Source organism: Chiloscyllium plagiosum, unplaced genomic scaffold (assembly GCF_037043375.1).
Source record: "Chiloscyllium plagiosum isolate Xiang-an unplaced genomic scaffold, Cpla_swu_hap1 HiC_scaffold_1, whole genome shotgun sequence".
Taxonomy (NCBI): Eukaryota; Metazoa; Chordata; class Chondrichthyes; order Orectolobiformes; family Hemiscylliidae; genus Chiloscyllium; species Chiloscyllium plagiosum.
In genome coordinates this window covers 103,249,691-103,262,817 of record NW_028270139.1, presented here as the reverse complement: position 1 = coordinate 103,262,817, position 13,127 = coordinate 103,249,691, and the positions used below count along the sequence as shown (strand labels likewise).

Genomic DNA, 13,127 nt, shown 5'->3' with positions numbered 1-13,127 from the left:
TATAAAGTTGGTTACATAGAGAGGTTTTTGGTTATATCTAATGTTAGAATTATTTAGCCAACAGGTTGTGAGCAGCTTCTGTCCTACCTGACCTTGGAAGGTCAGGTAAACACTGCCCCTTTATTCTGTAACTGCACCATAATTCATGCTAGCCACATGCTGTCCTTTAAGATGAAATTTTCTGACCCTACTCTAAATATTTCTACACTTACTCTTTACCTAATAAGACAACATCTATTCCATTGATAAGACTGAAACTCAATCACTTTCCCAGTTCAATGAACTTGTCCGAACTTCTTGGTTTTTACAAGTCATAATCTCGTCCTTTTAACTTATCACTTGTCTCTGTTATTGTGGGATCATGCTTCTATTTTTAATTCTTGCTACAAACTTCAGGCTGTGTTCCCAGACATCTCTTATCAGACCGTCTCTTACAGACATATGAAATTGTGGTTTGCACAGAATTCCCGATATATTAATTTGTAAGATTTTTGTTCAAATTAGTGTTGAAACTTTATTGCTGGAACAGCATAGCAGGTCAGGCAGCATCCAGGGAACAGGAGATTCGACGTTTCGGGCACAGGCCAATTCTGTACAAACCACAATTTCATATGTCTGTAAGAGACGGCCTGTGCCCGAAACGTCGAATCTCCTGTTCCCTGGATGCTGCCTGACCTGCTGTGCTGTTCCAGCAATAAAGTTTCAACTTTGATCTCCAGCATCTGCAGACCTCACTTTCTCCTTTTGTTCAAATTAGACCCTGCCACCTTGGATTTATCTTTTCTCAAAGCTACCATGGTGCTAACTTATGATCTCACTTTAATGCTGACCAGCAAGTTGATCCTATTATTGCAATTAAAAATTTCCACCATATTTATACCAATGGGCAGCCATTTTGTGCCATGGGCTACCCCAACTGTAACAATACATAGGTTGCTAGAAATATATTTCCACAAGTCATTTGTGGTAAGTTTAATTAGTATCTGCAGGGCATTGTCATTCTTTTTTAAACATATAAACTTTCCCCAGTAAATCTTAAAAAGGAAATTCTGGAGGGGCAATGATGTTAAGTCATTATGTCGTGTAGATTTAATTATTTTTATTAAATCTATTTTTGTCATCAACCATTCAGAGATGTTATTACATACTTCTGGAGCAGGTGAGATTGAACTCAGGTCTCCGGTCCAAGGTAGGGACACTACCACTGAGCCACAAGAGGACTCCTTTTACGTAGTGTACAGTATTTTTTTAATGACCCTATTTTTCCTAATCAACCTATTCAGAGAAGTTACTGCACACCTCTACAGCAGATTGAACTTGAACCCAGGCCTCCTGGTCCAGAGGTGGGGACTGACCACAAGAAAACCCTCATTAATATAATATAGAAAGACCCATTTTTTATTTGACATATTTGTTGACAGTATATATTAATAATGGCTTTATGTCTTTCTCATTCAGATAATAACAATTTGTCACTATTTTTAAATGTGTGTTGGCACTCTCAACACCCACCTATCTTACTTAAGACAGCTTTTAATGTGCAAATTAGGATCAAAGGATTTAGTTTGCCATTTTCCAGTATTACTGCTCAGTAAGTAATCCATCCCCAAGAACTCCCAATCCAAACTGTGCTTACCTAATCGTCAGACTGGGCAACCTGACTTTGTCCAGCCTGAATACACGGAGCTGCCTTAGAATACCTATTCGGCACCATAAAGTAAATGGCCAAACCCTCAAAATTATGACCACTTATTCATGATGGTTACAGGAGACCATTGGTATGACTGTTACCATTCAGCCACCCAAAAGTCAAAATAAATTTTAGAATTTTAGAATCAAGTATCTAAACATACTGAATGACTTTTCATTTTAGCCTTGCAAATGCACAAATATCTTCATGGATTGATGCTGCATTCTTTATATATGTTGTTTAACATTACTCAATCACCCCGCAAACTCTAACACATCAGTACATGTCACTTCTGGATTTTCTTTTCATGAACCTGTTCAGACACTTTGTGACAGTGGAGCGGTTGGGCTTGAACCAAAGAGATACTATCAGAAACTTAGACCGCTCGACCTCTGTAACTGTTCACTTTGACACTTTAGCAGATTAAAACGACAATTGAGCTGCTTTTTCTGAAGCTGTCTCAAAATTGGTTCCATTGGGGACTAGCAAAGCTTAATTTCATATTTCTTCTGTGCATGGAAAGTAGGAGTCTTCAAATTAATAACTTAAAATTCTTCGAGAGTCTGATCATTTTTTTTTTCGCCTCTAGGTGGCAAGTGCAAAGAAAAATACCGTGCATACCAAAAAGTGCTACACCCTCCAGAATTAAGGAAAATATCGAGGTAATATTTTTGGCAATGGCATAAGATTTGTAAACTTCAATTTTACACATGAGTATGTAATTAAGAATATTTGTCATGCTTCAGAATGAATAATGCAAGACCATTACAATCACAGAAAGATGTTAAACATGTATGCTTGGCGTAACAACAGAAACTATTTGCATTTACACAGCCCTGTAATGCTTTATGGAACAAGGAGAAGTTAGGAATGGTGACCAAAGGTTTGGTCAAAGGGGCAGGTTATAAAGAGATGAAAATGTAGAACGAGTTTGGAAACAAATCCAAGACCCATGATATCTAAGCAGCTGAAGGCATAGCACCCAGTGGCACAGTGAATAAAAGGAAATTTACAAGAGGCCAGAAGAATCAAGAATTCTAGAAGTGAAAAGTGTAGGGCTGGAGGAAGTGAAATAACTAAATGAGAACGGGAGATGTCATAAAGTGAAGCTAATGAAAATATTAAATTTTGAGTGTTTGTTGGGACCAGCAGCTGGTTTAGGTCAATATGGAGGAGACAGATATGTGTTATAAAGATGTGGGTGTACTGTACCTTTAAGAGAGTTAAAGCTCAGAAAAATTACTTGACAGAACCAAGTGTCCTGAAGAAAAAATGTAACATTCAGTCGAACAACTTGATAAGCTGGTTGCCTGGAAACAACAAAACAGATTCAAATTAGGCCAATCAGTTTAAATTATACCCCCAAAAAAAACCAAACCCCAATCCAGTTTGAATTTAGTATATTGACAATCTTAAAAACCAGTGACCCAATCTGATGCTTTATGGGTATAAGATTGGGAAAAATTGAACAGTTTGGAGGAGAACGACCAAGCCACCAGCATGTAAAACAACCGCCCAAAAAATAGCTCTCTTAAAAGGTACCTTTATCAATCAGTAACCTGTCAAGCAGATTCCCCAAGAAGAAGAAAAGAAGACAGGGATTCAGAAAAAACTGAAAGCTACCTAGTTTTGAGATAAGAAGTGGTGTTTTGTAAATCTTAATTGGGAGTTTTATCAGACTAGTATTATAGAAGGGAAGGTAAAAGATAGGTTAGAGGAAGGAATGGTAAGTAGTTGTTAGTTAATTATCCTCTGTTAAACTTTAAGAAATAGAGTTGTTAATTTTTACTTTAACTAGTTCTGGGCCTATTGAATTCTCACAGATTACTGCACGGGATAAATCTTTTCTGTGTTGCTGGTTTTAAATTAAGCAGGTGAGTTTACCCCATGTCATAACAGTTTGGGGGCTCGGGTCCATGACTTGAACTGGTTTGGACAGATTTGAATAGATTTGGAGGTACGAAAAATTCCAGCAAATTTAAACACTTGCAGTTTAGTGTCCGAGATCTTTAAATAAAACGTAGGTGAGGTAGTTTGTTCACTTTCGGTGACTTGTGATTGATTAAATTTGAAGTGAGAGAAATGGCTCTTAAAATTGCTAAAGAGGTTCTGGGGTTTGAAAATGATTCTCAAATTTGCCAAGGAAGTTCAGAGGGAAAGAAAAAAGCCATACTTTTAGAATTAGCCAATAAGTTAGATTTGGGTTTAACCAAGGACAAAAGCAAAGCTGAAATTGTAAGGGAATGACTCAAACACTTAGGTGCATCAGAGAAACAGACAAGTGCAGTAGAGTTAGAAAAACCTCAATTACAATTAAGGAAAATGGAGTTAGAAGATTAACAAGGAAGAGAGAAAGAGAGAGAGGAGAGAGGGCAAGAGAGGTAAAAGAGAGAGAGAAGATTCCTGGCTGAGCACAGAGAGAGAGAGAGAGATAGAGGAAAAAGAAAGAGAAAGTTCTTACTGAGCAAAAAGAGAGAAAATTTGAACTTGAGAAGTTGCAACTTAGTCAGCAAAATCAACTTAACAAGTTAGAGATTAAAAGAAAAGGTAGTGATAGATATAAATATGTCAAAACTCTGCCACATTTTGATGAGAAAGATGTTGAAGTCTTCTTTATTTCATTTGAAAAAATTGGCTAGGTAGATGGAATGGTCCAAGGATTTATGGGTAATGCTATTCAGACTAAACTGGTAGGCAGAGCTAGTGAGGTATTTGCTGCGCTGTCAGATGAGGGGTCAAGAGATTATGAAGAAGTTAATCAGGCTGTTTTAAGTGCTTATGATTTGGGACCAGAAGCATATAGACAGTGGTTCAGAAACACAAAGGAGGAACTGGGTCAGACTTATGTTGAGTTCGAAAGAATTGAACATAATCATTTTGATGGATGGGTGCATGCTTTGAAAATAAAGAAGATCTTTGAGGCTCGAAGAGAGATTATTCTGCTGGAGGAGTTTAAAAGCTCACTTCCAGAGATGGTAAGAATTCACGTGGAGTAACAAAGTTCAGGAAGTGAGAAGGGCAGCAGAATTAGCAGATGAGTACATGTTGGTGCATAACACAAGCTTCTGGCCAGAATTTCATCCTGTGAGGAATAGAAGTTGGGAGAAGAGGAGATCCTACGCTACGTAACCAAGAGTAGAGAGCACTGGAAAGAATTTACCACAGGGTAAGAAAGAAGCCCAAGAGGGTGGAAAGAAGGTGAAAGGCCTCAGGTGTTTTCACTGTGGTAAAGTGGGACACGTAAAGTCACACGTAAAGAAAGGCATTGTGGGAAAAGATGTGGTAAAAGAAGCTAAGCCAGTGACATTAGTGAAGGTAGTAAAGGAGACCCCAAGAAGAGCCAAGGAGCTGCAGGAGAGTGCACAGCCGAGACAGGGGCTGGGTGTGGAGTTAGTACCTGATCTCTACAAAGAATTTACCTCTGTGGTTAAAGTTTACTCAGAAAGAACAGGGGGAAAAGGACAAGAAGTTATCATTTTGAGAAATACAGGATCTAACCAGTCGCTGATAGTATGAGATGAGTGAATATGCACTCTTTCTGATCTGTTACCCAAGAGGTGATAATATGTGGGATAGATGGACAGATATTTAGCATTCCCCTATATAAGATCAAGTTGGAGTGCCAACTCAAGACTGGGGAAGTTGCAATGGGAGTGATTGACAGAGTGTCAGTCGCAGGAATTCAGTTCGTTCTTGAGAATGATTTGGCAGGATCCAAGGTGGGAGTGACACCCCATGTTGTGGAGAAACATAAGGAGAATCAAGAAACTGATGAGTTAAAACAGAAATATCCTGGTATTTTCCCAGATTGTGTGTAAACCAGATCTCACTGTCATAAGTCACAGCACGAAGCAAAAACTAAACAGAAAAATGAAGAGTTGAGGTTCAGTCAGCGGATACCCTGTGTGATGTAATGGTGCAAGAAAAACCTGAACAGGCAGAGGGTCAGACAGAAGTGTTTAGTCCTGAAAGGTTAAGGACTTGCAACTGCAAGACAAAATGATAAAAGATATTTCTGTGGTTTCGTACTCTGAAAAGGAGGCAGGGAATATTCTGGAGGGTTATTATCTGAAAGATAGAGTCCTAAGGCAGAAATAAAGATCACGGCAGGTTAGTGCAGAGGAGAAATGGGCCCAAGTACACAGATTATGTTGCCAGTAGCACATAAACAAAAGGTGTTACAGGTTGCACATGAACTACCTGTAGGAGGTCATCTGGGAGTACAAAAGACTCAGGCTAAGGTACAAAAACATTTTTATTGGCCTGGAATGCACAAGGATGTGGTTACCTTTTGCCGTATGTGTCATACATGCCAAATGGTAGGTAAGCCACAGGCGGTAATAAAACCAGCACCTTTCTTGCCCATTCCCATATTTGAAGAACCTTTCACGCGGGTTATGATTGTGTGAGTCCCCTCCCAAGAGCTAAAAGTGGGAACCAGTACTTGTTAACCATAATGGATGTGTCCACCAGATGTCTAGAGGCAATTCCATTACGGAGTATCAAGGCAAAAAGGGTAGTAGAGGAGTTCATAGCTTTCTTCACACAGTATGGGCTACCCAGAGAGATTCAGTTGGACCAAGGGTCCAATTTTACTGCTGGGCTGTTTAAGCTTCCTGATGAAGAGCTTATGCTGTCAACTGTCCTGCTCCTCAGATGCTGACTGACCAGCTGTGCTTTACCAGCACCACACTTTTTGACTCTAGTGCCATTTATTACTTTGCTTAGGATCGTTGCAATGCAAGGATGCAGTATGCAATTAAAAGAAATGCATGTTAACTCAATTATTCAACTGCTTGTGGATGTTTACAAAAACATTACATTTACTAAGGGCCACCAGGAACAAATAATCCTTTTTCAGATTGACTGGCAGATTTACAAAATTATTAAACCCAATGAGGATACTCTACGGAGCCCTGGATGTATACTTCTGCAAAAAGAGCAGTTGAGTGGAATAGATAGTTTGTATAGTTAAATTGATTACATTACATTTTGATTCAGGAAGCTCAGTATTCAGGTAGTGGGATTCCTCAGAGAGGAATGTGTTATGATCCCAGCTGATGGTAATATTGGACAAATCAGATTCCAGAATGAAACCTGACCTCGACACAACATAAGCTATTATTTTTGCGATTTGCTTTCTATGGTGGTCATTCACTGAATATATCCACACAAATCTGCCAAAGTACTTTTAACCAAAAAACACAAGCTTATTACACAAAAGAATAAAAAAAAGGTATTTATGGACAAAAATTTTGAAGATGTCATAAACAGCAAATAAAATATTTAACTGTTTTTCCCTGTAATAGACTTTATGGAACACTCAGCTCAAAGAAGTTTCATCCTACCTTCACTTTAAAAGTCTTACTCAATTGAGGAGGTCATGAGCATTTCCTTTTGGTGATTTTTTGCATATTCATGAGAAGAAATACTCTCCATCACTACCAAGACACACAGACAGGCTAACTCACTTACCTTCTTTACTGAACTCTAAAAAAGAACTCAGAACTTTTACCAGGCCTATCTATTTTGACTGCTTAAACAACTACAGACCTCTTTCCAGTTTTGATGATCTGGAAATACCAAAACAAAACTGCCTATCTTATCTTTTCTTCACAACTGAAACCACTTGAGGTCCTGAGCCTCTCCTTCTGTAAATCATAAACTCACAGTTTCAGCACTGTAGTCCCTAGTTAGCTTATTAAGTCATTCACTGTAAGTCACATACCTTCTTAGAAATGATCTGAACTTAATATTTAAAATGAATTTCTGACCTTTGAAAAGAAAGTCACAGAATGAAAATGTCAAAAAACTCAAATTCAAGATCATAAACAATAACGCATATTAGACCTTTAGCACGTGCAAAAGCATAGGTTCTCATTTGAGGCTTAGTCCAGGCAACATAATGTAAAACAGCATATATTGAGTGAAGTCAAAGCTGCATTCCAATGTCAAGGTTATGAGTCAGGTTAAACACTGTATCCTTGCATTACTGAGATTGTGAGTCACATTAAGATGCTAATTGTTGTAAATATGTTGAAGAATTAGGATAAGACATCTGAACCAGAAGTGGAAACTTATAATCAAAATTATAAAATGTGAAAATCGACATAAGTACTTTAATTTAAAAAAAATCATTCTTGGGATGTGGCATCATTTGCAAGATGAGCATTTAGTTGCTCGTTTTTAGTTGCACATGAGGTATTGGTGATGAGCCGCCTTCTTGCAATGATGCAGTGAAGGTATTCCACAATACTGATAGAAAGTGATAGGGTTTTGATCCAACAAGAATATAAATATGTTGAATTCAGGCAACACATAACTTGGAAGCCATGGTGTGCCAGACTGTGCAGATCTATTTTGCAAAGCAGACACTGTAGCCATCAGAAATCATTTGATTAACATTTTTAGTATTTTCTATTCCTTCCTCTTAAAGAGCTTCCTACATAAGTAAATTAAAAGCATCCTTTAAAGTTTTGTATGTATCTGTGTAGATGTATTCACAGTATAAAATATTGAACTCAAGATTTTATATAATAGGAACATAATATATATTTTATAAAACAGGTCTTCAATTTCATGTTATCGAAGGAAGATATGAAACAAATTGAATCATTTGATTGCAATGGAAGAGTAATAGTGCCAACAATAGAAGTAAGTCTTTAGAAAAAATAGTCATGGTTTGGGTGTGCTGGTGTTAGACTGGGCAAAGTTAAAAATCACACAACACCAGGTTATAATCCAACAGGTTTATTTGGAAGTACTAGCTTTCGAGGCACTGCCTCTTCATCAGGTGGTTGTGGAACAGGACCACAAGAGACAGAATTTATAGCAAAAGAGTTAGTGTCATGGAGCTGTAATGATATATTAAACAAATTTTAGCTTAAGTCTTTCATCTTTTCGAATGGGATATGCTAGTTTTGGTTCTTTAATATGTAAATCCTAGAACTCCTTTTAAGTTATATTCTTAAGATAGCTTCAACTTTTCTAACAATAGGTGCCACCTCAGCTCAGACAATGCGTTAAACATGTGAGGTTAAAGTCTGTGTCTCAATATTGAGTCAGACTTCTGTCACGACACTACAGATTTCTTTCGGAAACTCAGCACCCATGGACGAGTCAAACCAGGAACATTCCTTGTTACAATGGACGTTTCAGTACTCTACATCAGCATCCCCCATGATGACGGCATCAGGGCAACAGCCTCAGTACTCAACACCAACAACTGCCAATCTCAGAGCACCGTTCTACAACTTATCCACTTCATCCTCGACCACAACACTTTCACCTTTGAGAATCAGTTCTTCATCCAGACATCCAGAACAGCCATGGGAATCAAATTTGCACCTCAATATGCCAACATTTTCACGCACAAGTTTGAACAAGACTTCTTTTCTGCACAGGTCCTGCAACCAGCACCATACACAAAATATATTTACAACATTTTCTTCCTCTGGGCCCATGGCGAGGAATCTCTGAAACAACTACACAGTGATATTAATGAGTTTCATCCTACCATCAGATTTACCATAGATGACTCTTTAGTATTTATCTCATTTTTGGATACATGCGTCTCCATCAAAGATGGACACCACAGCACCTCACTCTACTGCAAACCCACGGATAACCTCACAATGCTACACTTCTCTAACTTCCACATGAAACATATTAAAACAGCCAACCCCTACAGACAAGCCATACGCATACACAAGATCTGTTCAGATGAGGAGGAACATGACGGACACTTCGAAGTGCTCAAGGATGCTCTCAAAAGAACAGGGTACAATGCTCAACTCATTGACCACCAGTTCTGACATGCCACAGCGAGAAACCGTAATGAGCTTCTCAGGAGACAGACGCGAGCTGCAACTGATAGGGTACCCTTCATTGTCCAGTACTTCCCGAGAGCTGAAAAACTACGCCATGTTCTTTGCAGCCTGCAACACGTTATCAATGAGGGTGAGCACCTCCACTTCTCACCTATAAGCAATCACCAAACCTCAACCAGACCATTGTTCGCAGCAAACTGCCTAGCCTTCAGGACAACATCGACCACAATGCCATACAACCCTGTCACGGCAGCCGCTGCAAAACGTGTCAGTGTCGACATGGATGCTACCATTACATGTGGGGAAATCTCCCACCATGTATGCAGCAGGTACTCATGTGACTCGACCAATGTTTTCTATCTCATATGCTGCAGGCAAGGATGCCTTGAGGCATGGTACATTAACGAGACCGAGCAAACGCTATGACAACAGATGAATGGACACCACGTAACAATCACCAGGCAGGAGTGTTTCCTCCCGGTCGGGGAACACTTCAGTGGTCAGGGACATTTGGCCTCAGACCTTCGAGTGACCATCCTCCAAGACAGACTTTGGGACAAGCAACAATGCAAAGTGGCCAAGCAGAGGCTGATAGCTAAGTGCGGTACCCATGGGGACGGCCTCAACCGGGACCTTGGGTTCATGTTGCACTACAGTTGACCCACTGACCGACTACAATACACACACACTCCTACATACTCTCAGACTCTCTCTCATATGCACACACATGCAACCCCTGCACTCACACCACACACGCACCCTCTCACAGCTTATATCCCATCACACTCACATACTTGACCAAGCTTACACACACACACGTTTCATATGCACTCACACCCACATGCACACATTCACATGCGCACACACACACTCTCTTTCTCTCCTACATGCGCACACATAAACGTTTATGGGGTGAATTTGCATTTGCAGAATTACTTTTTTTTGCTCAAAAACTGCATAAATCCATGTATGATTCTGTAAGTCCTACATTAGAAGTAGAACCAGTCTGTCTCAACACTGGGACACAGGCAGTCTTTAACCTCACACATTTAATGCATTGTCTGAGCCAAGATGGCACCTATTAGAAAAGCTGAAGCTATCTTCAGAATATAACTTAAAAGGAGTTCTAGGATTTACATATTAAAGAACCAAAACTAGCATATTCCCATTCTAAAAGATGAAAGACTTAATATAAAATTTGTTTAATATGTCATTACAGCTCCGTGACACTAATCCTTTTGCATAAATTCTGTCTCTTGTGGTCCTGTTCCACAACCACCAGATGAAGAGGCAGTGCCTCGAAAGCTGGTGCTTCCAAATAAACCTGTTGGACTATAACCTGGTGTTGTGTGATTTTTAACTTTAGAAAAAATAGACTTCATAGTTATGTCTTGAACTGGATACACAGATATAAAGAACAAAGTAAGCAACTTGCTTTGTAACAGATGGCTTTAAACACGCAAATTGCCAGACATTTTAACCTTGGGGAATCTCCTTAAAGATGTTGCTGTAACTGAAGGGTTTGAGTTACAGGGAAAGGCTGAATAGACTAGGGTTTTTTTTCCCTGGAACATCAGAGTCTAAAGGGTGACCTTAAAGAGGCATATAAAATCATCAGGGGCATGGATAGGGTGAAGAGCCAAGGTCTTTTTCCCAGGATGGAGGAGTCCAAAACTAGAGAGCATAGGTTTAAGGTGAGAGGGAAAGATTTAAAAGGGACTTGAGCAGTAATGTTTTCATACAGAGGGTGATGTGTTTATGGAACAAGCTATCAGACAAAATGGTGGAGGCTGGTACAATTAAAACATTTAAAAGATATCTGAATGGGTACATCAATAGCAAGGGTTGAGAGGGATTTGGATCAAATGCTAGCAAATGTGACTCGGTCAGATTGGGATATCTGGTTGGCATGGACAAGTTGGACCAAAGAGTGTGTTTCCATGCCGTATGACTCTGTGTGTACACCACTCAAAGACGCCAAAATGAATGGCATTTGTTTGGATATGGGATTTCAGGTGGCATGAGGCCACATGAGGGGTAGCCTGAAATGTATTAACATAAGCTCTTCCTGGTTCAGAAGGAAAATGTTATAATTTTTAAAAAACTTATCTTGCTTGGAACTCTTTAAGAATAAAATTTGGAAGCAATGAGAATACATTAGTTATAATCAGGATTTAAGATTACAACTACTTGTTGAGAGAAGAGAAAATTAGCATCTCCGCTGCTGAAAGACCAGTTTAGATAACTGCCTCTGTGCAGAAATATACACACATCTAAGTGCCACTGACTCATTGTGAGACTTGTCAGAAATACTACAGGTTCTAATTGTCCTTTCTTTACTTTTGTAGAGAGGTGGTATGAGAGTTTGGAGAGATTCAAGTCATCCATATTTCCCTTTTAATGAGCCTTACTGAAGATCAATCGACAGATTCCAAAAATATCCACAACATATACTGGAAATTTTCCTTTTGAATCAGCTTCGAAATTAAGTCTTCTTAAAATTGGTGGAACAATTAAAAAGAAATAGAGAAATAATTTTAATGTCATGGATATAAACATTTAAATAATTAAAACTTCACTGATTTCTACTGAACCTGATTGGCTAAGGCAAGTAGAGGTGACAAATTTTACTTTAAAAACTGAAAATCAAACAAAATATTGGTTATTTCTAAGCAAATTAATAAATGAACATGGCATATTCATCAGTAATACTGAGTGCAAATTTGAAGTGAGCATAGAAGAACAACACATAAGATCCAGAACGTCCAACAAGAATATAATTCTGTAGAATTTCTGTATGCATGCAACAATGTAAACATTTAACCATTTTTACTGACTGTCTTCAGCATATCAAACATTAAATAAATTGTTTGCAGCTAAATGTAAAAGTGATTTGTTTTTCTTCAATATGCTATTTTACAATGCATTTAATGTTAAATACACCAAATATTTACATAATTACAAAATGTACTTGATCAAATATGTCCATTTTTTAAAACAGCATGTGGAGGTGCAGGTCAGGTGAATTGGCCATGCTAAATTGCCCATAGTGATAGGTGCATGAGTAAGGAAATGGGTCTGGGTGGGTTACTCTTCGGAGGGTTGGTGTGGACTTGTTGGGCCGAAGAGCCTGTTTCCACACTGTAGGGAATCTAATCTAATCTAATCTAATCTAAATACATTTCCATAGTTTTAAAAAGGAACAATTTACTATGGCTTTGAATATACCGCCAATGGTTAGACATAGAGAGCTTAGAATGGAATTTGGAAAATGGTTATTTGGTTTGGAGCAGTAGACAGTGCTCCCTTAGTAAAAGATGAATTAGGTCCTTAAACTTTTTTTATTCAAAATTCATACTGCCCCCCCCCCCCCCCCAAATAAAATTAATTCTGATGAAATCAAAAATTCTGAACCTGCAGTATACACTGGAATTAAGGCTTACTTTTTGGAGACCATTTCAGGCAATGAAGGTTTAGTAGTACATCCTAAAGATGCAATATAATGGACAGGGTTTCTACCTCCTCCTCACTACATTAAAAAACTTCGAGGTTCTCATTAACATTGAGGAGGATCAATTAGCCCCTTTGCTCACATCCTTCACTTGCAA

At 38.7% G+C, this 13,127-nt stretch overlaps 1 protein-coding gene across 4 annotated transcripts in view; it reads left to right on the top strand.

Annotated features, from left to right (window-relative positions):
- The window catches only part of akr1a1a (aldo-keto reductase family 1, member A1a (aldehyde reductase)), a 50,961-nt gene extending 38,561 nt beyond the window's left edge, over positions 1–12,400 (top strand). For 3 of the 4 annotated variants that reach the window (XM_043687794.2, XM_087989512.1, XM_043687816.2), the window contains 3 exons: positions 2,280–2,352; positions 8,258–8,344; positions 11,868–12,400. In XM_043687794.2, the coding sequence (XP_043543729.1) occupies positions 2,280–2,352; positions 8,258–8,344; positions 11,868–11,933 (226 nt within the window). In that variant the 3' untranslated portion in view covers positions 11,934–12,400. The remainder of the gene's footprint in view (positions 1–2,279; positions 2,353–8,257; positions 8,345–11,867) is intronic. The other variant, XM_043687824.2, reaches the window with a different exon arrangement.
- Positions 12,401–13,127: the final 727 nt, after the last annotated feature.